Source organism: Python bivittatus, unplaced genomic scaffold (genome assembly GCF_059951505.1).
Source record: "Python bivittatus isolate LINGU-HERP-01145 unplaced genomic scaffold, Pbiv_v1 ctg000980_np1212, whole genome shotgun sequence".
In the NCBI taxonomy this organism is placed as follows: domain Eukaryota; kingdom Metazoa; phylum Chordata; class Lepidosauria; order Squamata; family Pythonidae; genus Python; species Python bivittatus.
Window position 1 is genome coordinate 23,424,820 of NW_028277125.1, and position 25,485 is coordinate 23,450,304.

The following is a 25,485-nucleotide window of genomic DNA, read 5'->3' on the forward strand; positions in this document are numbered from 1 at the left end:
TTTAGTATGAACCTGCCATTGTAGTTTTCTATAGTTGCTTTTTTTATTTCAATGAAATCCTAGTTTGTTTTTTGGCATGGAGCTTAAGGTACTGTACACAGAGTTCTAAAATGGTCTTCTGGCCATGCACTGACTGACCAGTTTAACTTTAATAAATTTTTCAGACTATTCTCAATACTATAAATGCATGGCCTTGTTAGAATGAAAGATACTATCTCCCACTTTGTGGAATATCCAGAACTTTAGAGAACACTAAATCAAAGTTAAAAATCCACTCTATGTCAGTGTTCTCCAACCTGGTATCTGATATTAATATTTTAAAGTTCCTTACCTGGACCAATTTGTGGATCTATAGGGTCATCTCATAGCATTGCTTATTTAAAAGGCAAATAGCAAGAAGGTGCAAAAAACTCATACTACTAATAGGCAAAATAGCTCAATTGCATCAATCAGCCTTCTGCAACTGGTACCCTCAGGAGACTCTAAAGATAGAAGGCTATCGTTCTGGGTCAGAACAATTATTGAAATGCAGAAGATTCCATGTCCAGTCCCTAATATCTCCAAGCAAGAAGCAAACATTCAGATCTAAAATCCTGGAAAGACAATGCTAACAATTGGTCTGGTCTCACACCTTGTGCTAAGTGATTTGTTTGACTTGGATTTAGTATATTGTGTGAATTTGGTTCTTGTGGTTTGTGAACCATACTCTTTAATTATAATTAGCATTTGTATGAACTGGAGAATAACAGCTTATTCAATTGTAATTAAAACACTCCATTGCCCGTTATCACCAGCCGCTAATAATACCAGGCTATATGGATCAATGCTTAACTCAGGATAAGACAGTTTTATGCTACCTTGGAATTCTGGGAGCCAGAGTCACAACCCATCCAGAAGGTGGATGGAGATCAATACATTAGCAGTAAATTGGGTCTTAAATGAGGTCATTTAAAGGTAAAGACATGCTCCAGCCCAGCTGTTACTGGGTAGGGTTACAGCTGTGACTTGCCTTTTCCAGGATGTTCCTCAACCTTCCAATTCACCTTGCATCACTGGGATTCCCAGACAGCCCCCCCACCCAACCCTGAATACTGCTTAGTTTCTGGAATTAGCCATAATTGGGTAGATGATCCCATTGTCTGAGGCATTTAGGCAATTTTAAATGCAAATATTCCTGAAGAGGTATGAATAATGTATAATTACATCTCAGGGTACAACTTCAGTATGTTGGTGAAAATAAAATTATTTCAACTCCTTTCTCATCAATGCAATGAGGATAATAATAATCTGCTTTATAACATTGTTGTGAATGGAGATTGAAAAGAGCCTGGGAAATTTAGAATGCTATGTAAATGTTAGCAATGAGATATTTGGAGTTGGAGGGGAGAAAGTGATCAAGTCCCACACAAATAGCTGCTGTCTATTTATAGTGGGAAAGATGTTATGATCATTGAACAGGCAGAGCTGATTCATAATCAAAACAAAAGTTTTGAAGAACGGGAACTATCTGACTAAAAGCAGCAGCTCCAGCTTCCAAAGAAGTTGCAACTAATGCCCTAGAAGGGGGGACTTGGTTCACTGGTTGACTGGCAAGAGTTTTGCCTTTGAGAGCTGTGAAAATGACAGCAGAATTACCGGCGTTCCATTTCCCTATTTAACACACAGCAGAACAGGAGTCTCACTCTGGAGACAAGTCCCCTGAACTCAGCAAAACAAATAGCAGCAGATCGAAAATTGCCCAATTAGCCTTGAAAAAGAAAAGCACTTCCAGCCATTCCTCTCTGTTTGTGTCCTCCTTGCTGTGCTTTCCTTCCAATTACTAATCAATGCTGCAGACACTCCACAGGCCCAGCTCACAATTACAGCTCTCCAGAGCTGCCTGCAAACCTCAAGTCTGGGGAAGAGGTTTACAGATGGGCATTCCTCCCCTTAACCTGGGTGTGTATGCATGAACAGGAAGACTGACTCACCGTGGCCACTTACAAAACAATTCAGTATTCCATAAAATCCTCAATTATTTTCTCTAAGCATGGATATCAATGTATGTTGTCTAATCACTTCCACTTGGTTCCTCTGGCCAGCAAAAGTGACTACAACAAATCAGACGTTTGTCCTGGACAACAGTCATGTTACCTCTGACTTGGGACTCCTCATTTATCATTTCTCAAACCAACCAGAATCTCATAAAATGTAACTTACATTCTTGTTCTGTTTGGGAATGAAAAATCAGTAGGAACCACTACCAAGGAAACCAGCACGTTTAACTGGATCAATGAACCCCTGGTAGTTAAATTTCATCCAAGCAGGTCCAGTTATGTACAGGGTTCAACTAACTCCACCCAATAAGTTATTTCATAGGAACGCCTAAAGTCACTCAGTTGACCTGTTTTGCAGGTTTAGTTTTCCAAGAAGAAGGGACAAAGAAAAAACAAAAACAAAAACAAACAGCTTAAAAAAGAAGCTACTCCAGTACAGAAGTCACTGGCAGCAGCGAACATACTTTCTAAATACATATTATCTATAGTAGTCAAGCCACACCTATTCTACCTGTCTGGTCAACAGGGAAGGGATTAGTGATATCATAAACTATTCTCTAGAATTATGGAGATTCTAAAGAAGAGAGCGAGAGCCAGTTTGGTGTAGTGGCTAAAGCACCAGGCTAGAAACCAGAAGACTGAGTTCTAGTCCCTTCTTAGGGACAAAGCCAACTGAGTGACCTTGGGCCAGTCATTCTCTCTCAGCCCTAGGAAGCAGGCAATGGCAAACCACTTCCAAAAAACCTTGCCAAGAAAACTGCAAGGACTTGTCCAGGCAGTCGTCAGGAGTCAAGGCACATACACACAAAGAAGGGAGCAGAGCTTTTTTTAGTTTCCCAAAAGGGGACTCTTTCGCCAGGTAATTTAAAATTGTGTGTTGCCAGAATCATTGCTAAGGAGATCTGAGTGAGAGGTTAACTAGTGGGTTGAATATACTGTAAGAACAAGTTCTATATTGTGTCAAACATTAAATAATCCTACCTGGTATAAAACTGTTCAGTCCCCACCACCCGCACCCAAAGGTGTAAAAAAGAGTGATTCTGATAGTTTCTCACTTTACACATATCTGACACAAACATGAAGTAATGATTTTTCTCATGCAACTAAGAAATTTCCCTTCACAATTTACAAGTAGTAGGGTGTTATATTAGAGGTTTTACAAGAATTTTCCAGAAATGGAAAGCTTTCTAATGCAAGTGAGTTTGCAAAATCAGATTTTGATGGCTGTTATTTTTAAAATGAGAATTGCTGTTTATCTTCCTTATATAAGAAGCTGGCTTTTTCCCCCCCCAGATACTGCTACTTGTATAAGAAGCTGGCTCCCCCCCCTCCCCGATACTGCTACATAGAGCAACAATTTCAGTAAAATTTAAAGCTGTTGATTAAATAACACTGCAAGAACAAAATGTAAATGTAAGTTCATCAACAAGGTGGCCCTTCGTGGACATGGGCATCTGCAGGGGGTTTGTGACAACCAAGTGTCATGACTTCATCATGCAAATGATGCAAATTAGATACATTAGGTCATTTAAGTCACATAATTCATATCACCAGTACAATGAGGTTGTGATGCACATAACATCCACATGGCTTCTACCAATAGTCTAAGTTAGCCTGTGATTGCTTACCTAGACTTTCCAAGCTCTTAATAATACAGGTAGTTCTCATGTAGCAACCACAATTGGGACTGGCAACTCAGTTGTTAAGCAAAGCAGTTGCTAAGTGAAACCATGACTGTGCTTATGATCTTATTTTAGCCTTCCTTTGCTTTACAGACCTGCAAAGGTTGTAAATGCGAGGAGTAGTGATAAAGTTACTTTTATCACCAACGTAACTGTGAGCGGTCACTAAATGAGGCAGTTACTAAATGAGGACTACCTGTAGATCCCTTCTGGGTCATATGAATGGAAGGCTTAGAACAGAGGAGTTGACAGCATCCCAAGCCATTGTCCAATTGCTTCTCCTGTAAGGATGCACTGGGGATTTTTTTCCCCCACGCCTCCTGGCCAATTCCATCTTATTTTCAAACTTGTTGCTGACTTATTCCTCCACACCAAATTTGATCCTGTTCTGTTCAGTTTTCAGAGAATTACTATGCTGGCTTACAGAGTTCTGACCCCCTTTACATAATTCCTTTCCAATACTCTGTGGACTCTGGAAAGAATAAGCAGCATGACTAAGCACTACGCTTCCATCCTGTCTGTGTTTAAAAGACAAATCAGACAGAACATGGACTACATGAGGAAGACGTCATTGTCCAAGCTGCAGCTGAAAACTGGCTGAGGGCTGACTTTACTACAATGTGATAAGATGCTGAAAAGGCCCATCAAACTCTCTCAGATGAGGAACTATTCCAGGCAAAGGAGCATATCCACTATGGAACAACATTTTGTACAGATGTATAAAAGAAGATGATCAACAACTATAGGAATTCAAATATGTCAATGACATATTTGTCATTCTAAAAGAAAGCCAAACTGAAAGCACTCTTCAAAAGTTTAACTCCATATGCCCAGGGATGAAATTCACCAGAGACAGAGAAAGAGAACAAACTCCCATTCCTGGACTTCCTCATCACTACATTGTATGATGGCAAGCTGCAAAACCAAGTATACTGGAAACCCACCCCCATGGACCACATCTGAAACTTCAACAGCAACACCCCACCACACATAAAATCAGCTGCACAAGACTCCTCATCAACCAATCCAAAACACATTGCAGCTCAGTAGTACTGAGAAAAGCAGAATTCAACTACCTCCACAGTATATTCAATGAGAACAACTCCCCCTGCCTTTCCCCAAAATTTCATTTAAAAAAATCCACCAGGAAACAAAGAACTGAAAGATGCCCCAAGAACCACAATGATATTCCCATACAAAGGGAATATTACAAAACATGGCAGCAGATTGCTCCAGCCACTAGGCATCACTGTGGCCCACAAACCCACAAAAACTCTACAAAGAATCCTGCGTAAACCAAAAGTCTATACATCCCACCAATGTCATATACAGAATAAACTCTGGGTTGCAGCCAGCTATACCCTAGGACAGATGCAATGCCAACTATACCAAAGAACACATAATTGCACAAAGAACCAAGACTAGACCAGACGTACCTAACAGCCACCCATGCCCTCAGAATGAACCACACATTTTAGGAAAAATACAGACATAATTGACCATGCAGACTGCAGAAAAGCCAGAAATTTCCTAGAAACCTGCCACTCAAATAAAGGAACCATCAACAGATCAATGGAACTGGATACAATCTACCACCTCATCCAGCACCTGATTCAAGCTATACACAACAGACTGACAAGATGGACCGTTTAAAATAGAGTTACATGATTCCAACCACCAATTAGCCAATACTTTCCCAAAAGCATCCAATCATTAACCAACCCCACAGAATTCAAATTCTACATGCACAAATACTGCAAGGTGATCCCCACTTCTGACCCTTTGCACTGAGGAAGCCTTGCTGGATGTGAGGCAAGCATCTGCAAAAAATGTGATCTGTGCTTTGGTATTGATCTCCCTCAGTCAGGAGAACCTCAACTAAAGTTTGTACAACAAATCTGATCTACTATTATCCCATGAAATCCTATAAGAATTCAAACATAATTTTAGGAATTAACATAGAATGAAGATCAGAAAGGCCGTGGAAGACTTTTTAAAACCAAATATGATAGTTAAACTACGAATGAAACTAGGAAGTGATCTTGTTTACTCTCAGATCATCCTAGTGTCCTAGTCCATATTCTGCATGAAAATAGATAGTATTCTGTTACAGAGAATAGATTGCAATAATTCTCTCTTGCAGTAATTCTGAATTTGAAATTAGGTCATAATTTGAATCTATTAGGACTGCTAGGAGGTCAAACCAGTCAATCTTAAAGGAAATCAACCCTGATTGCTCATTGGAAGGATCGATAATGAAGCTCAAGCTCAGATATTTTGGCCACCTAATGCGAAGAGAGATCTCTTTGGAGAAGACCCTGATGCTGGGAAAGATTGAAGGCAAAAGGAGAAGAGGACGGCAGAGGATGAGATGGTTAGATAGCATCACTGAAGCAATGAGCATGAAACTGAGCAAACTCAGGGAGGCAGTGAAGGACAGGAAGGCCTGGCGCAATATGGTTCATGGGGTCACGAAGAGTCGGACACGACTTAACGACTAAACAACAACAACAAGGTTCAAAATTCCTGAATCCATAATGAATCTTGACTTCATTCCAGCTTTGTTATTTTTTAAAATTTAACCCAAGATTAACTACAAGTAAATTTATATTTTTTATACACACACTTTCTATAGGATTAAGAATCCCACCATATTTGTATACACAATGTTGATTGTGGTAAACAAAGCAAAAAATGTATCCTGATTCATTACGCCATGATGCACAGGGAGGATAAGGATACTGTATTAATGCTCAGCTTCCACACTACATTCATTTTGGCAATAAGTATGGACCAACATTTAAAAATAATTCAAGAAATTGTAATAACATTTTTTTTTTTTAAATCCAAATGCAGAACATTGATTCAATGAGTGAATTATGATGAAGCCAGTCTGCTCATTTCTAATGACCTTTCAGGAGTGGGTACAGATATTTAATATTCCCATTTTGTTGATGGGGCACTGAGGGTCAAAAACAGTGCCCTGGGAAGATACAGAAAACAAAGACTATAAAGCTATTTGCCAGCTAAAATGTCATAAATTGAATAACCATCATAATCTAATTCTACAGATCTTGATAAATGTAATTGGAGATTTTTTACATTTACACCAGGTTGGGAACATATTGTTCTAGAGAAAATCTATCTATGTGGTTGCTAAAAGTTGACACGAACTTGATGGCATATAATCAATACTAGGGCCAGTCAAACTTTAGGTGGCTAGGAACCATTTTTTAAAAAACCTTTTTCCAGCTGTTGAGTAGAAAAGAGGCTGATGTTTTTGGTGGGTGGGGAAGTGGGGAAATTGCATTAATCTTTTTTTCCCCTAAAAGAAAAAAATGCCACAATGATTCATCATTTGACATAAGATTTTAAGGATTTAACTATAGTTATGCACTTTGGGGGCTATGAAAAAGCTGGCAGGGATGTCACATGAAGTCCATCAGTTGCCTATAAATTTGTCAGATACAAAAATGTCCAGATAAGCAAAGGATTCATATCATGAAAGGATGGGTAACCAGTGGGCTTCATGTGGCCCTGCAGCCCTCCAGCACTCCGAGAACTATCTGATGGAATTTGGTCACAAAATAGTCAACTTTTAGCAATATAAGGGGGGGGGGGTGATTTTAAAGAATGGCTTTTGTCTTGGAGGTCTTCTACTCTCCTCTAATATGAAAACCTCAGGGAAAAAAAAAGGCTGGAAAACATCTATACTGGCCACTTAGTATAATAGGACAGTGGCCTATCTACTAATCCTATGCAGAGACTTAAACATACTCAGCTCTGAATAGGAGTCCTACACAACATGCTCTACTGGGCAAGTTAAAGACCTAGCATCTGCACAACATGCTGAGCTTTAACCTTACTACCATTATTTTTTGAGAATCACCAGGTTGGAAGGCGGGTTGTTTAGTTAGTTTATAATTCAATGTATTGTGCAAACACAGAAAATGGTTTAATTCAATAAACCAATTAAGCATGTTGTGTGAACCTAGTTTATTGCTGAAGATCTGTTTCAATGCTGTTCTTGTTAGGAATAATAATGTTTTGATAAGTACAGAAATTGGTGGGGTTTGAAATCCATTAGTTCCTTTTCAAGAATTAGCCAGATACATTATAACTGCATTATTACACTGCTAATGGGCAAAGGCTTTCCTCTGAATACTACTTTCTTCCATAAAATTTCCCAAGTAGGATTACATTTACAGAATCAATGATGCATACCTGGTTGGTCAAAAGAACCATAACTGGAAGCCAAACTATTTCCTACCTCCAATCTGTCCGTCCGCATTAGCTTCTGTGCTGCTGCTGCTGCAGCAGCAGGAACTGGCACACCAGGATTCCCTGCAACCAGCATTGGTGCTGTTGGCAAGATCTCTGCTGGGACCAAGCCAGGAGAAACTGGCCCCAAATAGGGGTTAAAGGCTGTTGAAGCATTGGTGGCTAGACTTGGTGCAACTGAAAACATTGGCTGGAAAAAGAGAGAGAGAAAGAGAGAGAAAGAGAGTCAAATGTAAATACTAATCCCCAAAAGCTTTGTACATAAAATCATTTTGAATAATGCATCATTTGTGCATGCAGACAGTGATAGCAACTGACCCTCTCACAAATGGACGAAGCTTCCTGTTCAAGGAAGGTATTTGAACCAGCAACAGATCTGAGCAAATGTAAGGGAAGGACATAAAGTTTGCACGCTTCCCCTGTTCTGGACAATCAGTCACTTCTCCACAGCAGGTATGAAAGAACTGGTGCAGAAAGGGGCAATCAGAAGGGCCAGCCTTCTTCCATTGGCGAAGGCATCCCGCAAGGAACTCATCCCAAGGCAGGTGAGAACTCAGAATCTATGCTCTTGGGCCTTCCATTGGAATAACCTACAATACTTGTATGATTCCTGCTGCTATAATTTTAATGTTTATCCTAAAGCTATGTTAACATTTGCCTTTCAAATTCTCAAATTCTTTTCCTCTGTGAAAAGAGTTTTTTGTCTTTCTACCTTATTCTTAGAGTGCTTCAGAATTTTATCTGAATTTCTCCTGGTGATGCTTTTCAGCTTTACTTTTGAAAATGTTAGAAGGTATTACAGTTGTTGCTGTTAGACTTCTTTTCATCCCTCTCAAGTCTCCCTGGCAGCTCACACTTTCCAATCAGTAAAAGCCCAGTTGGAGAAGATTCCTCCTAATGCTTTGTCTTTATCTAATAGAAGTGTGAGATGCTAGGGCAACAGTACAACAAGAAACAAAAAACATTTATATGCATCATTTGAACTCTGAGTATTTTAAAGCAAGAACACAACTTTTTACCTATAAGAATTTTTAAAATTTTTCTTTTCCTTTCTTCTCCATCAAACTGAATAGGACATGATATGAAAAAGGCAGGATAATTTCCAATATGGCACTAATTTCTTTAGCCTCAACTGTATGATGTACAAGAGAAAGATAACACTCATTTCTTGTTTAGCCTTCAGATACACTAATCAGTAGCCAATTCATGAAGCCAGTGACTACTGGGCAGGCACCATTTATATTACAGTGATAAAGGAACACCATTTTTATTCTTTTCACATAGCAATTTAATTGTAGGGTACACATATGTTCTTAATATGGTATCTCTCAAAAGGTGTTTTCTTTTACAAGTGCTATTTATATTATTTCTATGTAACCTCATACTGAAGTAAAATACAATTAAAATTGTCATTATTAACAGTGTTGTAAAGGATAAGTAAAGCCATATGAAGTTGCTGTATACTGTATACATTTAGGCCATTACTAATGTTCTAATTGGCAATCTTAAAGCCAGAGAGAGCACAGTAAAGAGAAACAAGAGATTTTCTTTTCCAGTCTCTTCTCTACTCAAACTGGGTAGATAATCTATTGTAGCAATTAGAAGAATTTAATCATTTACTGATTTAATTTATATCCCACCTTTATATCCAAGTCAGATTATCGAAGTGGCTTACAAGTCTCTCACACACAATACAAGGTGAAAATAGTTCAAATGATTTGGATAATTTATAAAAGCAGAGACCGACAAGATTTAGCTCACAAGGGAGTGTGCATTCCAAAGTTTGGGTGATTACAAAGGAAGTTTAACCTTTGCCCTCCTGCTTGATTTTGACTTGGCCCCTGCATTTCATTACCAAAAAGTGATCCAGCACAAGTCTCAAAACACTCTGGCTGGCATGGTAGGCTCCCTATTAGCCTTCCTGTACCTACTCTAGCGCAACTGATCTGGTGTTCTCTAGACGTATTAGAGCTCTATTCCCACAAACCCCAGCTAATTCCTGAGGATTATGGCATCTGAATTCAAATGCATCTGGGGAGAGCTAGATTCAACAGGCTGCTCTGCAGTTAAAAATAAAGCGGAAAGAAGGACAAACTTCTAACCACATCTTTGAAGTAACTTAAGTTTGGTTCTAAGATTTTCTGTTTTCTAAGATTTTAAACTAACTTGTAGCTTAGCCCTAGGGTTGGCAGACCAAGTTTTTCTTGGTCTATTTTTCTCTGGTTAGTTTTGCATGATTCTTTATTAAGTTTTTTTTTACCCTCTTTCCAGATTTAAAAAAAAAATCTACATGAAAATTATGTATGTATACACATAGATGCATGGGCACACAAACACCCACTATATATTTTGTGCTGAAAGCTACAGAATCTTGCCAAATTCAAATCCCCCTCCCCCCCAAAAAGTAAATTTCAGTCTTCATACTGGTATTGGAGTATCAGATGAGCTCACTAGGAAATGCAAAGTTTATAAGATCCCTGAACAGTCCTACATCCATTCCCTCATCTTCTGAATATGCTAGGATTGATCAAATGATTGCTACTACTGACAACTCAATAAATAAATGCTGGTGTATCTTTTACCCTTAGAAATAATCAGAACTAATCTCTGAAGAAATGTATGAGTGGACTATAGTTCATATGGAAGATCCCACAGCAAAGGAGCTATTAAGAACTAAATGCTATGCTGTGCTCCTAGAGAAAACAAATGAGAGCAAATAAAGCCTATGTTTTGTGAGAACCTGACTGCCCAGTCCAAAATGTTTTCTGAAAGTTAATAATTGTTTATCTCCTTAACATGCCCAGCATTCTTGGCAATCTCATCTCCTTCCCACTCCTATTAGTGAAACATTACTGCCTTATGACAAATCATTCTGCAAGGCAACAGGAAATCTCTGACTAGTATGTCCAAGAGCTGATAGTCAAGGGGGTTTACTACTACTGCCATGATCATAGCATCTGCAGTTTTGACAAACAATGACAAGTTACAATATTTTATTTAATGGGAGAAAAAGAGGATCAGGGTAACTCGGTAGCAGTTGATGTGGATTAGAGAATTTGATCTGAGTTACTGATTGGCTTTTTAAAAAGGGGTCCAAAAAAATCAACTGTTTACTTCAACTGAAGTCCCTAACATTTGGATCTTTATACATAACTTCCCATTTGCATGAATTAAATGCAATTTTATATTGATTGGTATAAGAGTTACGTTAGACACATTTCTTCACTGTAAAGTCTTTTGTTTTCAGCTCTTTAACGAACTCTCAGCATGTGCTTCTTGGACATGTCTTTCTGGAAAGATTCTGTGGACTCTTTTTTTTAAGAGAAATCAATGGGATACTCCCAAATTCCATCTAGGCCAGAGGTCCACACTGCAGCATGTTCTGCTTTATGGAATGTGCCCTTTCTCATGAATATAAGGTCATCGTGGCTTTCTTTTCCATCCCTAGCTCTCAGTTTTGTGGATTGACAGAGTGCCCACTTTAAAACCTGAATGTATGTCTGGCTTATTCTGCTGCTCTCCACCTTGTGAAGTTTGTCTCCCTTCACCAAACTCTCTTCTTGGATTTGCCTGCTGTTGAAAGATGCATTTCTAATTAAGAACAAACTGCTTCCTCCTCCCATCCTCTTACTCATTTTCTTTCCTGTCCAGGGAGGATGAAAAGAAAACAAGTATACTAACAGAGAAAGAAAGAGAGGGTGCAAGGAAAGAAGAGATTTCCAGAGTGCACTTCTGTAGAGGAAATAGTTGTCTATGCAAGACTTCTTCCTGCTAGTGAAAACAATTTTTTCTTGGGCTGTGCTCAGGCACAGCACCTGCCTAAAATAAAAATGTAAATATTTTAAATTCAATTTTATAAGGAAGTGAGTAATTTGTAAAAAAAAAAAAAAGATACTGGGCAAGACCTTTGGAACACAATAACTTTCCTTGGACTGATATCCCCAAGATGTAGTACAACTATAGCTTAACCCATTTGGAAAGCAGTATGTTGCAGAAGGCTGGAGTAATGAACTGTATGGAAGTGACCACACTTGTAAAGATACTTATTGGGCCAATAAAGCCTTTGCTTTGACTGAAGAGAAAGGAGCTGAGATTTACTATTTTGCGGAAAGAAAAGGGCACTCTGTTTTCCTCAGAAGCACTTTTATGCGTTCCTGGTGACTAGTATTAAAGATTATTACCTACCAAGGCTAATTTGTAGATCCCTGAATGTACGTAGGAAACACTCTATTACAAAATCTAACCACCAAATATTCAAAAAGGGCTATTAGCTAAAAAAAAAAAAAGTATTTTTCACATTAGCTGATTTCTGACTTCAACACAAACCAATACCGAAAGATGGAAAGCTAAGTAATCAAATAGAAGTATTCAGGCAGGGCTTATATGTAGTAATATATTCAGCTAGGACCTACATATAGTAATAGCAATTTGTTATTTATGTTTTTACATTTATTTCCCACCTTTGTTTTGTACAACTGAAGTCAGCATTCATAATGCTCCTGTCTCCTGTAGTAACAGCCTAAATTTCAGTAGGAAAGGCTGAAAGCCTTTATTATTAGGCTTATCCTAATAATTATCCTCATTATTCCTCCTGTCCTTTGGGAGTACTGGGTAATATATGTAATGCTCCTTTTTCCAATTTTTTCCTATAATATAAATAATCAGTGGTCTTGATTGACTTGAGAGATAAACAGACCCAAGGTTCCAGGGCTGAGTAGATTGGATCCTCCTATTCCAATAACCTATTCATGAAAATACAGATTCAGAAACTAAAGCTATGGAGAGACCAACACTTTTTAAAAATTCCTAATGAGAAGTTTTTAAAGCAAGTTGAAGGAATTCCTATTTTCCCATCTATGCATTGGAAGCAAGAGCTCTGGTTCTGCAAGTTCTATGATCCAGCTCAAGTTGCTGCAACTTGGGGCCTGCACTACTGCATACAAGATAAGTGTACAGTACGTGATGTTATGATTACTCTCCCTCCCTTTGAGAATAAAATCAGTCCAATGACTAGCATAAAGAAAGAGGTTTATGCATTTATTTGGGGTGGTGGTGGTAAGTCAACATTTAAATAACCTGACAGAAAGTATTTGTAGTAGTACAGAATATGAATGGAAATAATCCAACCACATTAGCATCATTTTCCTTTCCTGCACTGCAGGATACTTAATATTTTAAGCATCATTGCTCTGTGGTCTACAGTCAGATGGACTGAGCAAGAGTGAGAAAATTAACATGCTGTTAAAATGCAGCAAAAGAAAGAAACATTCATTCCAATGACTGCTGAGTCACTGTGTACTTAGTGACCAATGAATGTCCTTGATTCCCTTTTCACAATGCAGAGTCATCCTGCTTCATTTTGCACAATGCTCCTCATGTATGAAGGATAATTTGGGGTTGGTTTTCCCAGGTGCAATTTAACCAAGAAGAACCCCCTCTTATTTAATTGTGGAGATTGAGGGAAGACAAAACAGAGAAATCAAACTGTTTTACATAAATGCCTACAAGCAGCTAGTGTACTATGAGAGTGTTCTAAGAAATACAATGCAGTTGTGGTCCATTCATCATTGGAAGAGAATGGGGCACAATTTTTCACTTGTCCCCAGTCTCCTGGACAAAGACCCAGGTGAATTATCAGGTTTCCATAGCTATTTAATACAAACCTGTCCAGATATCAGTATTAATAGGTGATCCCCTCTTTAAGACATCCTTGCTTTTGGACATCTGTTTGTTTTGGGCACACAAGAGAGCCTTCTCAACATTGCTTCCAGCTGTGGAATGCAGAGCATTGGGAGTTCAGCATAGCTCCCAAGGTCATGCATTTTAGAAAATGCATGACCTGCTTCAGATACCTAAGCATGAAATGAATGTTCTTTGTTTCATTTGCTGCCCACCATACAATTTGTATGGCAAAGCTCTGTTTACTGTCCCTAACATTATTCACTTTAGTCGGACTTAGTGAAAAGGGGCAGGCGTACTCATACAACCCAGGTGGGTTTGTGGGCTATGCAGGGTAGGCAAAGCTGAAAGAGCTTATACTACTTCATTATTCCTCCTGTCCTTCGGGAGTACTGGGTAATATATGTAATACTCCTTTTTCCAATTTTTTCCTATAATAAAGTGAATGCCGCTTTTGTTTACGATTCTTCATAAACTGAATGAGAAAAGTAATGAATAGATTTTAAAAGAATTATATGATGTTAATTTGTGTGTGGGCACGTGCTTTTGAGTCATTCTTGACTTCTAGCAACTACCTGGAAAAGTCCCTGCAGGGTTTTTTTGGAAAGTTTTTCGGAAGTGCTTTGCCACTGCCTCCTTCCTAGAGCTGAGAGAGAGTGACTGGCCCAAAGTCCCCCAGCTGGCTTCATACCTAAGGTGCGACTAGAACCCACAGCCTCCCAACTTCCAGGCTGGTATTTTAAACCACTACACCAAACTGTCTCTCATATAATGTAATACAGTAAGCAAATAACTAAGGACATTACATTTTTTATGTTTATGTTCTTTTTGGAATGGGTGCCATACAAACTAATTAAATCAATGTTAAAATTGTAGAATCCAATGGATTAAGGTAATTTCCTTTTGTATCATAGGTTTAATTCATGTTACTGACTTTCTACACAAAGGTACTGCAGTACACAATATGGAAGAAGATAAGATAAAATGTACATTTGTGTGTTTCACTTAAAAGAACATGACCTTTTCAACATTCTAAAAACAATTTTAAGCACTGTTGGCTTTACGGTGCAAAGATGTGTCCCTTCTCAGTTTATAATCCAATTGGCTCAAGCTTAGTTTCTGACTCTCATGAAACAGTAATTGTATTGGATGTTATCACCTCAGAATGTATATGAGGGGTTAATTTATGTAAGAGAACCTCTGCTTCAAAATTCCTGCCTGGCAGAAAGCTTTCATGTCAAGTTCAGCAGAAGTTTGTGTAGGCATTGGTTTCTTTCAAAACAAGAAATCCTTCCATTTATGTTAAATGAAAGTGAAAAATTCTGCATCTCTGGGCTAAAAAAAAAAGTCAGACAGGAAGAATGAAGATTACCTATCACCAATGAAATCCCACAGGACCAGTTTGAAATGGTGATGTGGTTTAAACGGCATCTATGTATCTTAGGATAAGAGAATCTATGTTCATGTCATGGGAAAGTTTGCTTAAGATCTGGTGTTTTCTCTTCCATCAAGAGGAACTTACATCTTTGTGGGCTGAGATGTGAAAATACTGTTTCTTCTTCACACTTCTCCTTTTACATGAATAGAATGAATCAAAAGCTAAAGGCCTGTCAGGAGACAGGCAAGTCACACAAGCAGGTATACCCTCAGCTCTCAAAATAACATCCTGATCCTACATAAATCTATCAACTTCTCAACACCAAGAAGGGGGAAGAGCTTTTAGAGAGTCAGACACCATCATTCAAGTATCCCTTTCATGCTTATTTTAAATGTCAGAAACCCAGTGCTTCCAGAGGTAGCAAACAGGAGAAAAAGTGATACAAAGAATGAGTCTAAGTGTTCACTACAGGTAACAGCCACTTGGAGACATCCAAGTCATACAGAAGGACAAGATTTTGCAAATCAAAAACATAAGGAAGGGAACATGCCGTGCTGCTTCTTCTCAGTCCCAAGGTAAATCCAGATAATTGCTCTTGAAGCTTTTCCCAATCTAGCCAGATGTATTGCGATTATAGGGCAAATCCCATGATTCCCAGATGTATTGGATCTGTAGTCCCAATACATTTAGAGCAGTGTTGTGCAAACTTGGCCACTTCTGGGAGTTGAAGTCCACTCATCTTAAAGTGGCCAAGTTTGGACAACACTGATTTAGAGGCTACTAGGTTAGAAAAAAACGGTATTTCCTTTCCATTTCATCTTTTCATGTCCTGTAGCAATTTTGTTTATGCATTTCTGGATGCAGGAATACCTTCCCCCTAAAATGATGATCTCTGACTTTACTTTGTGGTATTGAGAAACAATTTTATGCACTACCAATGCATTTAATTCAGTTTATAGAAAAGGGAAAGAAAGCAAAACCCCTGATAATACATCACCAAGTAATCAGTTTACTTTCATTGATTAATAAGTCGTCAAACTATTTGTGCATAATTTGAAAGACAGAAATTCATTAGGTTAGATACAGATTACATCATGCCTTAAACAGACCTACTGAAGCCAAAGTGACATAAGTTAATCATGACAAAATTAAGTATTTTAGTATTCTCTCTCTCTCTCATATTTCTGCTCTACCCTAAGTGTAGCTATGACTGGATCAAGCCAAATTGCTAAGTTCACCATTGTGTTAAGCCACAATGTGATTTATTTGGGTTTGGTTTTGAACCCATCCACTGCAGTTTGTAAACAATGGTTTACAGGTTAGCACCTTGTTCAAGCAGAGTCAGTTTTTTTATTCAATAAAACATGGTTAGGCAGACCATGGCATAGCACAATGCTTGAGCCCAAGGTATTATTTAAATAAAGTTAAAGGACTCTCTTAATTAAGGAAGAAAGACAGGAGAATGGCAAAGAGCAGGACTGATATATCATGATGTCCATAAACTTGTAACTCCTAAGCAGATGTTGAACAAAAACATATACCTCATGAAGTGGAGCGCAAACAATGACAGATCCAGGGGTGCCGCTTGGACTGCACTCCTCTCGCTGTAAGAGTATCAAATCAAAGGACCTGGATTATGAAACTTCTACAGTTGTACATTGATCAAAATCAAACTACTCTGATATTTCTGTAATCATTTTAGCACTGAGAACATCACTATACAAACAGGAAGAGCAAATTATAAATTAAGCAAATCTTACAGCATGCAGGTAAAATGATCTGCATATTATTTTCACAGTGAACTGGACACTAAGGTACAGTTGGTAGATCTGCTATGTATCTTCTGCTCTTATCCTGAAACTGGCAGCCCTCAAATGAGGAAAATAAAGTAGAAATTAGTATAAGTCCCATCTGCTTCCCTCCAATCCCTTCATTTTTTGCTATCACAAATAGAGACTTTAGGAAAGCAGAAGAGGTTTGCTTTTATTGATAATTAAGGGGAAAAGTCTGATAGGTGTAACATGTTGCCTTTATATGTGGGGATCAATTCAAGGGGAGATACTAATAAAACAGCAATCTTCTGAGTGAAACCTGAGATTTTAGAGTGATCTGAGAATGCATCACATAAATAATCAATGTGTTGCCTTGGGCTATATATTTCACAACCCGCCTTACTGCTTAGCTAGAAGTTATGGGAGACACAGGGCTGTCACTGCCATATATTTCCCTTTCCTTCCTTGGAAGAGCTAAGTAAATCATGTATTTATAGCATGTGCTGGCTCATCTAAGTCTCATATTAAAGCCAGCATCACCTGCTGCATACAAACAATTGAAGGGAAAGATAAGCACCTACCACTGTCTGTTCATTTGTTTGGCTTTTTTTTCTTCTGGAAAGTAGGCAAAGGACCATTGGCAGAGGAAGAATGACTTGAAAAAGATAGAAAGGGATACTGCCCCTTGAATTATTCTCCCTCCCCAACCCCCCCCCCCAAACATGGGCTAGGCCATGGAATCCCCTGCTCCCAAAAACATGATTATGCAGTGTTGGGAAGGATAACAGTGACAATGTCAGAATGCTATATGCTATGACACGCATAACTTTATAGAAGACAACATCTTCATAGAGTTCATGATTAATACTGGTAATGCAATGACTACTGGATTGGATGATGGTTGTTTTATTACTGTATGAGTATTCTATCTATTTTACATACATGTTCTACTGTATTAATGGATCTTTTCCATGAGCCACTCAGAGCTGGAACAATTGAATACATTGCTAATAAATTGCTAATAAATGAATCTATAATAAATAAATATAATGTATTCCTGTATTAATTTATTCTATATACTCTATAGGATTTTACATAGGCAAAGCCACAAATTTTTGATTGTAAAATATAACTATTCAAATGTATAAAAGCATATAATTAGTACCTGGGATTTTCTAACCTGAATATAGAGAAGGCCAGGGGTTAGCGTGGCTTTAAACAAAACAATCTAATATATGAAAGGCTGATTGATATATTTTAATCATAATAGCTGCCAATCCAGATGATGCCAGTCTAGGGACAGATTAAAAAAAAACCTGGTCCTAGGAGAGGTAAACAACAGGGGAATTTGAGCGCTGAGTTTTCTCTTCTTGTATGTTCCAAAAACAAATACATTTGGCTGGATGTTATTGGCTGGTGGAAAAATACATGGCTGAGAAGTGAAACAGGATGTTTTCTTAGATCAACATGATATCTTTCCACAGAACTTGTCTTATATTTTCAAGGAGTGAAAACACTGAACAATGGGTACATGTGAATAATTAAATCCCCATTTAAACTTTTCTGAACCTGGGGACTTCTGAATATATTAGCTGGAGCATGACAGAATAGCCAAATATATCTGGAGCATATATATGAAAAGCCACACTAGCTTTACATTTTGACCAGAGCCTTAAAAAAATCTGCACAATCTTGTGTCTTGCCCAGTCCTGATTTGCTGACTTCCTTGTAAAGGGACAGTGTGCTTTCTACATCGTCTTGCTAACGTCAATCCAATGATGGAATTCAGTGGGACCTACTGACAAAAAAGCATGGCTCCTATCAAAATAATTTATTCCTTTGAGTTGCATTATCTTCCATGGGTTCTTAGTCATATTAGAGTATGATTATAACCCCCAATTTTTATCAGCCCAGTTGGTCTTCCATGGTTCTTCCCATGGTCTGCTATCTAGAAATTGGGTTTGGTACTATTAGGTATGTTTTTCCTAGGTTGATTGGTCATGATGTGTCCAATAAAGTGCAGCTGAAAATAGAAAGACGTTATAATGGGTTTAGGTAAAAAACTCAACATCTGATGAAGGGTGGTGGTGATGGTAGGACAGACAAACTCATTTCCAAAGCAGACCAAGGCTCTTCTAATGCAGGCAAAGGAAGGCGTTACCCCTTTCCACTTGTACGTGTCAAATAAAGATCAGGGGAGAATATATTTTAGCCTGAAGTACAAAACAATTCTAGGCAAGTGAGTTGGATACAATATGCAGTAGTTGGCTGGTTCACAGCTGAAACTACTGTAGTTCACCCTATAGCCCCGATTCACTTGCCTAGAGCCAAAAGACACACATTCTTCTTTTTCACATCACAGAAGAAAGGAACACTTCTAATGCTATAAGGAAATACCCCTTTAATAATTTTTATTTGTTTTTAACCAATCTTCTAATTGTTAAAAATGAAATGTGTGCATTGAATTTGATAGTACTGTGGACAGTGTTCTAATAGCAGATTACTATTAGTATGAAATCAATGCTTTCTATTACTGTCAATTTTATGACTGACTGGTATAAAGCAAATAGTTTATTTTATGTAGAAATGTTAACTCTTTGACATTCTATGAATGTACATTTAATCAGTCAAAGTGAGGAACACATTACTTCTAGCTGACAAAAGAAAACAGAAAGAAGACCCAAAATGATAACAGTTTCTCACCTTTAGTGTTTGGTATTGATAAATGGAATCAGTGTCGATGAAATATGCAGATCCCTCCCCCCCTCTTTTTTGGAATGTCTGAGGGATATGGTTCTATGAAGAAATAATAATATAATAATAATAGTAATAAGTTAACTAATTAAAATATTAAACTTAATCATTAATAATCATATTTAGTTAAATAAAAAGGATAAACTGATGATTCTAAGGTTCCAACTGGGACTAAAACTTGTAACTCCAATAAAACATAAATACAAATAATAAATTATTGGTATCAGAAAGGAAAACCTATGGCCTTCTGGATGTTTTCAGACTCCAAACTTTATCTTTCATTCAGCCTTCTCCAATCTCTAGATATCTTCAAGATAGGCATGGCTACTGATGAGATTTCTGGGACTTGAAGTTCCCCCATCTAGAGGGTCTCATGTTTAGGGAAAGTTGCTTACTCTAAAGTAAGGAAATCAGCATAGATTCTCCACTCGATTAACATGGTCTCACTGGGAAAATGTTGTAGAACCAGTTTGATCTAGTGGTTAAGGCACAAGGCTAGAATCCATGAGACTGTGAGTTCTAGTCCTGCCTTAGGCATGAAAGCCAGCTGGGTGACTATGGACCAGTCACTCCCTCTCAGCCCAACTCACCTCACAGAGTTGTTGTTGTGGGGAAAATAGGAGGAGGAAGAAGTATTAGGTATGTTCGTCCCCTTGAGTTATTTATAAAAATAATAAAGGCGGGATAAAGAAAATCTAAAAAAAAAAAAGTTGCACCAATATTCTAGCTAATCACTAGCAGTTTCATAAGCCAATCCAAAATGGGGAAACCCAAATAATGGTGACTAGCTTGGATTCACCCCTGCTTTCTATAAGTTTTTTTTTTAAAGCCCGTTACTTTTTCATTATCATCTTAATCTGACAATAACCTTTTGCAGTCGGGTACTGTCTGCTGAAAACATGCCAGCAAGTGCTTTTAAGTCTATAGGGGATTCTATCTGTATCTTCTAGTTGCATCCTGATCCAGCTAGTTTTGCATAACATAATTATAGCTTGTTATTTCAGGGATTTCTATACAGTAGTCTGAAGAAAGTTATTTTGTTGCTGAAACATGACTGAATTATATTTAAATATTAGCAAGATAGGACTGCGTCTATTTTTCTTGTGATCTCACAGCATAAAAGACTTCTGCATGGGGAAACACTACCTCAGAATAACTTTTCTTCAAGTTATGTCCTGCAGTAAAAAAAAAATTCAAATGCATGAAGCACCTTATTTTATTTTTAAACTTCAAAACATTGCTATGCTTAAGAACGTATAACTGTCATAGCATTCTTTCATTAACTAGTTTCTTATTTACAAAAGGATTTTGTTGGCATGTCCTTCCTTCTTTCCATTTTGTGATTACAACTGGATGAGGATATCAGTATCAAACTGCTTTTCATTCCTCCTTTAAGCTACAATAAACAAGAGAGATGTAGCTCCGTAACAAAGTCCCAATTAAAAATTTCTGGAAGGGAGACTAACTCCTTGGGCTCTTGGACAGAAACTAGTCAGAATGGACTCCGGATTGAGTGTACGGATGCTTCATATAGAGCTTACTGGTGTCTGTGGGGATCTCTTCTATTATTTAGGAGAAAGGCACAAAAAAATTACCCTCAACTCCAGTCCTTTAAATGCTCCATTTAAATACAAGAAGTTCTTTTTTAAAACTATATGCACTTTTTGGAAAAATTCAGGATACCAAACATGATAGAATTTATTATTCATCAGCTGCATCGCAGTCACAGTGGAGATTTCTGACTGGTTGCCTTATTATTAGTTTAAGGAAAGCATGTTTCAGTTCACTGCTCCTGCCAAAGCTGATCTGTTTATCCTGCACATCAAATCTGTAAACTAAAAACTGAGGATTAAAACCAGGCTTTCAAAGTTGCAAGTACAACTCCAACTCTACCAGTCTCTAATAATTTCTGGAAAACTTGAAGAATTTATAGCTGTGCCCACAAATCAGATTAAAGTCAGGACATTTGGAATCAATCTGGTTTGTGGAGTTGTTGCTTACTACTTTTCCTACAGCTGGATACTTTAATTCTGTGTACGTTTACCCAAAATTAAATTATACTAGTTTCAACCAGACTTACACCTGGGTCACTGTGCAAAAACATCAGAGCTCTAGACTGCCATACTAACCCTATTTATCATGCAAACGTCCAACTGAACTCAGTGGGACTACTTTGGAATAAGTCCAAGATATTTCTAAGACAATCAGAGCCAAGGATGTGAGCTACTGTTTGTTCCTGAAACAAAATCTAAAATTGGATGTCCCAATCTAAGCATCTTCACAAAGGAAGAGAAAGCACTACTAATGGACACTACATTACATTAATCTTACTTACCACTCAACAAACTGTTCCTTGGCAAGTATCAGATTTGCAACATAGCCCTAATCCTCCCTCTCCAATCCAATTCCTCCTTTCTTTTGATATCGCTACCACATTGCAGGCATACGATACTATAGTGCATGTACTCTACATTTTGTCTTCTCTTCCAAGTATGAATGAGCACATGTGACAGGCCAAAATAGCTCTGCATTCACCAACATGAAACCACAGTGGCAAAATGATGGGGAAAAACCATGGGAAAGATAATGGGGGACTGATACTGAGGTGAAGACAAAAAGAGGAAGAAAGAAGGAAGCAGGAAGCAGGAACAGAAGGGAGAGAGCTTCTGTGATTAGGTGGGCAGAGATTGGTGCCTCTACAAAAAATAGTAAAAAGTTGTTGCACTGCCAGTTATTCTGGAAATTGTATTGCCAGTTACTCTCTCTTACCAAATGATGTAACTGGAATTGGATCTTCTCATGCTGTCTAAAGCATGGTGGCCCAACATGTGTACAGCTACGTGATACAGACAGTACACAGCACAAGTGGATCCACTTAATACCAGTGCAGGTTTTTAGATAATTTTTTCCCCAACTTTGGGACATATATTACTCTACATGAGTTGCACCACATGAAAGTCTGGATGAACTACTTTCTCTCTCTTGGGTTATTTATCTATGATGGACAATTTCTAACTGCAGTTACTACTTCTGAAAGACTTTTTTTCTATAACAGTGACAGTGGCTGTCCCATCCTAGAACACTAATGAAGAAGAGTCAAAACACTGCTCACCACTGGTTGTAATGGGGCACCAGGCATCATGGCATTGGCTAGTTGCATTTGTTGGGCCAGCATGGCCATGTTTTTCTGCTGAATCAGGTTATTGCGGCCATTGATCTCCAACTGTGTTTTTAAGTGTGGTGGTGGGTGAAGATATTTGCAGTTCTCCCTTGAACATCGTCCCTGAAATACAGGAAAGCAGAAGAAAAATGATTAGTTTTGTTTTGTTTTCTATGAGCCCATTTTGATACCACTTAGATGCATATAAAAAGACATCTCCTTATGTATATTTTAATTCTGCAGGCTTGTTTTAAGGATAGCTATGCACAATGAAACACAAATAATATAGATCTTTACTGGAAGTTGAACAATGCTAAAAAAAACCCTACATTGTGATACCGGTGAAAACTATACAGCCAGTTATTATTAGTTACTATTACAGTTTGTTTAATAGTAATAATGATAACAATTTTTTAATTTAGTGTGTGCTTATAACCAAGTGAAATACAGTTAAATCAATAAATAGCCCCCTAAATGTGGGAATAAAATATTTGCAGTTAGGGTTTTAAAGAAATGTTAATTATAATGTTTTTAAAGTTCAATAACATAGCTTTAAAAAAATTAAAAGGTCTGCAATTGGATTGTTCTCTGTAACAGGCACCCACCCCTTTCTAGAATCCCTGCTTCTTCTGTGGGGCTTCCAAATTTGGTACAAATTTCTCCAACTATTGGCAAAAGTCAGCCTTGGGGTGACTACAAATAATAATAGTTGGCATTCTATGTTGGCTGAAATACATAATAAGCACAACCCAGAAGTCCATGAAAAGTATCTAGATTAAATAAATGCAATGTAGCAGAGCCTACCCCACACTGACAACAAACTCAATGTTAACAGTTCTGCCAATGTGGGCACAGACAAACTAAGCTCGAGACCCCATTTAACTTGTGGATACCAGATGATCTAGGCATATATCCTGAAAACAGCAATCAGTCAACAAAATGATTGTTTCCAGTTATCATAGGTACATGTGCAACAATGATATCTATTTCCCCAGAGGCATACCAAAGACAAAGGCATTAAAGAAACCCAAATGTCTTCTTGGCTGAACAAACAACATAATCTGAATGATTCCAATTCCTTTCATTTCCTACAGCAATTAATCTAAAAAATAATGGTGGCTATGCTCTGCTCCTTTGGGGTTCAGGAAATCATTAAGCAAATAAATTCTTATACTGTCCTTTTGCATAGAAAACTACAACAGTTATATTTGTTGTTGCCCCAATGATCCAACCCGACACTCTTTTGTATCCAAATAAATTGTTCATTTCTCCCCATCTGGCTCTGCTCTTGCCAGACAAATATATTTGACTAGCCAGCTGTCATTTGCACAACAGGATCTCTGATCATGGGATTTTATATAATTCTTCTGATTTTGTTGAGGTAAATAATTCTAGTAGAACATGTGAATCCAACCAACTGTATCAATATGCTTTTCAAAACACTATGGAACCCTATATATTTGCTTGAAATAAAACAAAATAGGAAAGATATCCAACAACATCATGAAAAATCAAGAATACCTACTATATAATAAAATAGACTCTGATGTTCAAGTAAAGATTATTGTTCACAGTAAATAGAGTTTTCAATTAAGGAAGTAAAGTATATTAGATAATTATATAAATGGATTAGTGCATGCCATGTATAAAGGTTCATATATATTGACTATTGGAAAACAAGGAATTTCTGTAAGGGATCTGTAACAGCCTTCTTCAACTTCATGCCCTACACAGAAGCTGGGAGTGGATATAGTTCCTGAAATGCCTAAACAACACAATCAATGGTACCAAGCTTGGGATGGCTGCATTGCCACACGCACGTGTAACGTTTAAGCCTCCATGTGGTTCCCTTGCATCTATTTTACAGCCTGCCCAGCCTCTTTTGTCTACACCATTAAATTTCAACAGCATCATGGTCAAACTCAGCAGCTGTTTTCTGCTACTTTGAAGTGGGAAATATGGGAGGGAGGGAGGGAGACCCCTAATAAAAGAAATGCCAGCCTCACTCATGAGTATGATTGCAATCTCTGGTCATCCACTATAACTCTCACTCCACGTTATCTAAAAATGAGTATTAAACTCCTCCAGACACCAAAAATTCATCTATCCCTGCATTATAATATGGAGAAAAGAATGTGATAAGGCATTATTACAGAATCAAAATTATAAAAGCTAATGGCTTGTAGATAGTTTCTGAGTAAAATGTTCAAGGTCTAGATTGTTGTTGTTTTTTAAAAACTAGGATCCACACAATGGGTTCCATGGAACTGAAGAGAAAAGAAAACTCTTGGCAAGGGGCTACATTCCCCCCCCCCCCTTAGTCACTAAGGAACAGCAAAAGCACAGGAGGGCTTGCATGCTGACATTCAGAAGCCCTGCCCCTCTTGATCAGGAGTTCCGGAAATTTATTTTTAATGAACAGGTTCTGCAGCCTGAAAAAATTTGAAAACCTCTGGTGTAGTTTACCCCACTTCCTATCACATCAGCACTGAGAGGTTAGATATTAACACAGCCATTATGCAACCCTATATATATATGTTTTTGTTGCAATATGTCCTAAGAGATTAAGCATAGTTTCCCTACCAGATTAATTTAGGTATACAAGTAAACCCAGTCACTCAAACACAGACACACATTTACACAAGTTTAAGTTTAATATATTAAGTTACCATGTTCTGCCTCGTAGAAATAATTATTCAGAACTGTGGTCTTTTACCATTCTTTTTTTAAAAAAAGACCTCAT

The 25,485-nt window shown here is 37.8% G+C and overlaps 1 protein-coding gene across 19 annotated transcripts in view; it reads right to left on the reverse strand.

Moving 5' to 3' along the window:
- The window catches only part of MBNL1 (muscleblind like splicing regulator 1), a 180,740-nt gene that overhangs the window by 23,782 nt on the left and 131,473 nt on the right, over positions 1–25,485 (reverse strand). For 14 of the 19 annotated variants that reach the window (XM_025165411.2, XM_088132518.1, XM_088132517.1 and 11 more), the window contains 4 exons: positions 22,695–22,865; positions 19,532–19,624; positions 16,598–16,660; positions 7,989–8,189 (listed from right to left, as the gene is read on the reverse strand). In XM_025165411.2, the coding sequence (XP_025021179.2) occupies positions 7,989–8,189; positions 16,598–16,660; positions 19,532–19,624; positions 22,695–22,865 (528 nt within the window). The remainder of the gene's footprint in view (positions 1–7,988; positions 8,190–16,597; positions 16,661–19,531; positions 19,625–22,694; positions 22,866–25,485) is intronic. The other 5 variants (XM_088132530.1, XM_088132529.1, XM_088132528.1 and 2 more) reach the window with 2 other exon arrangements.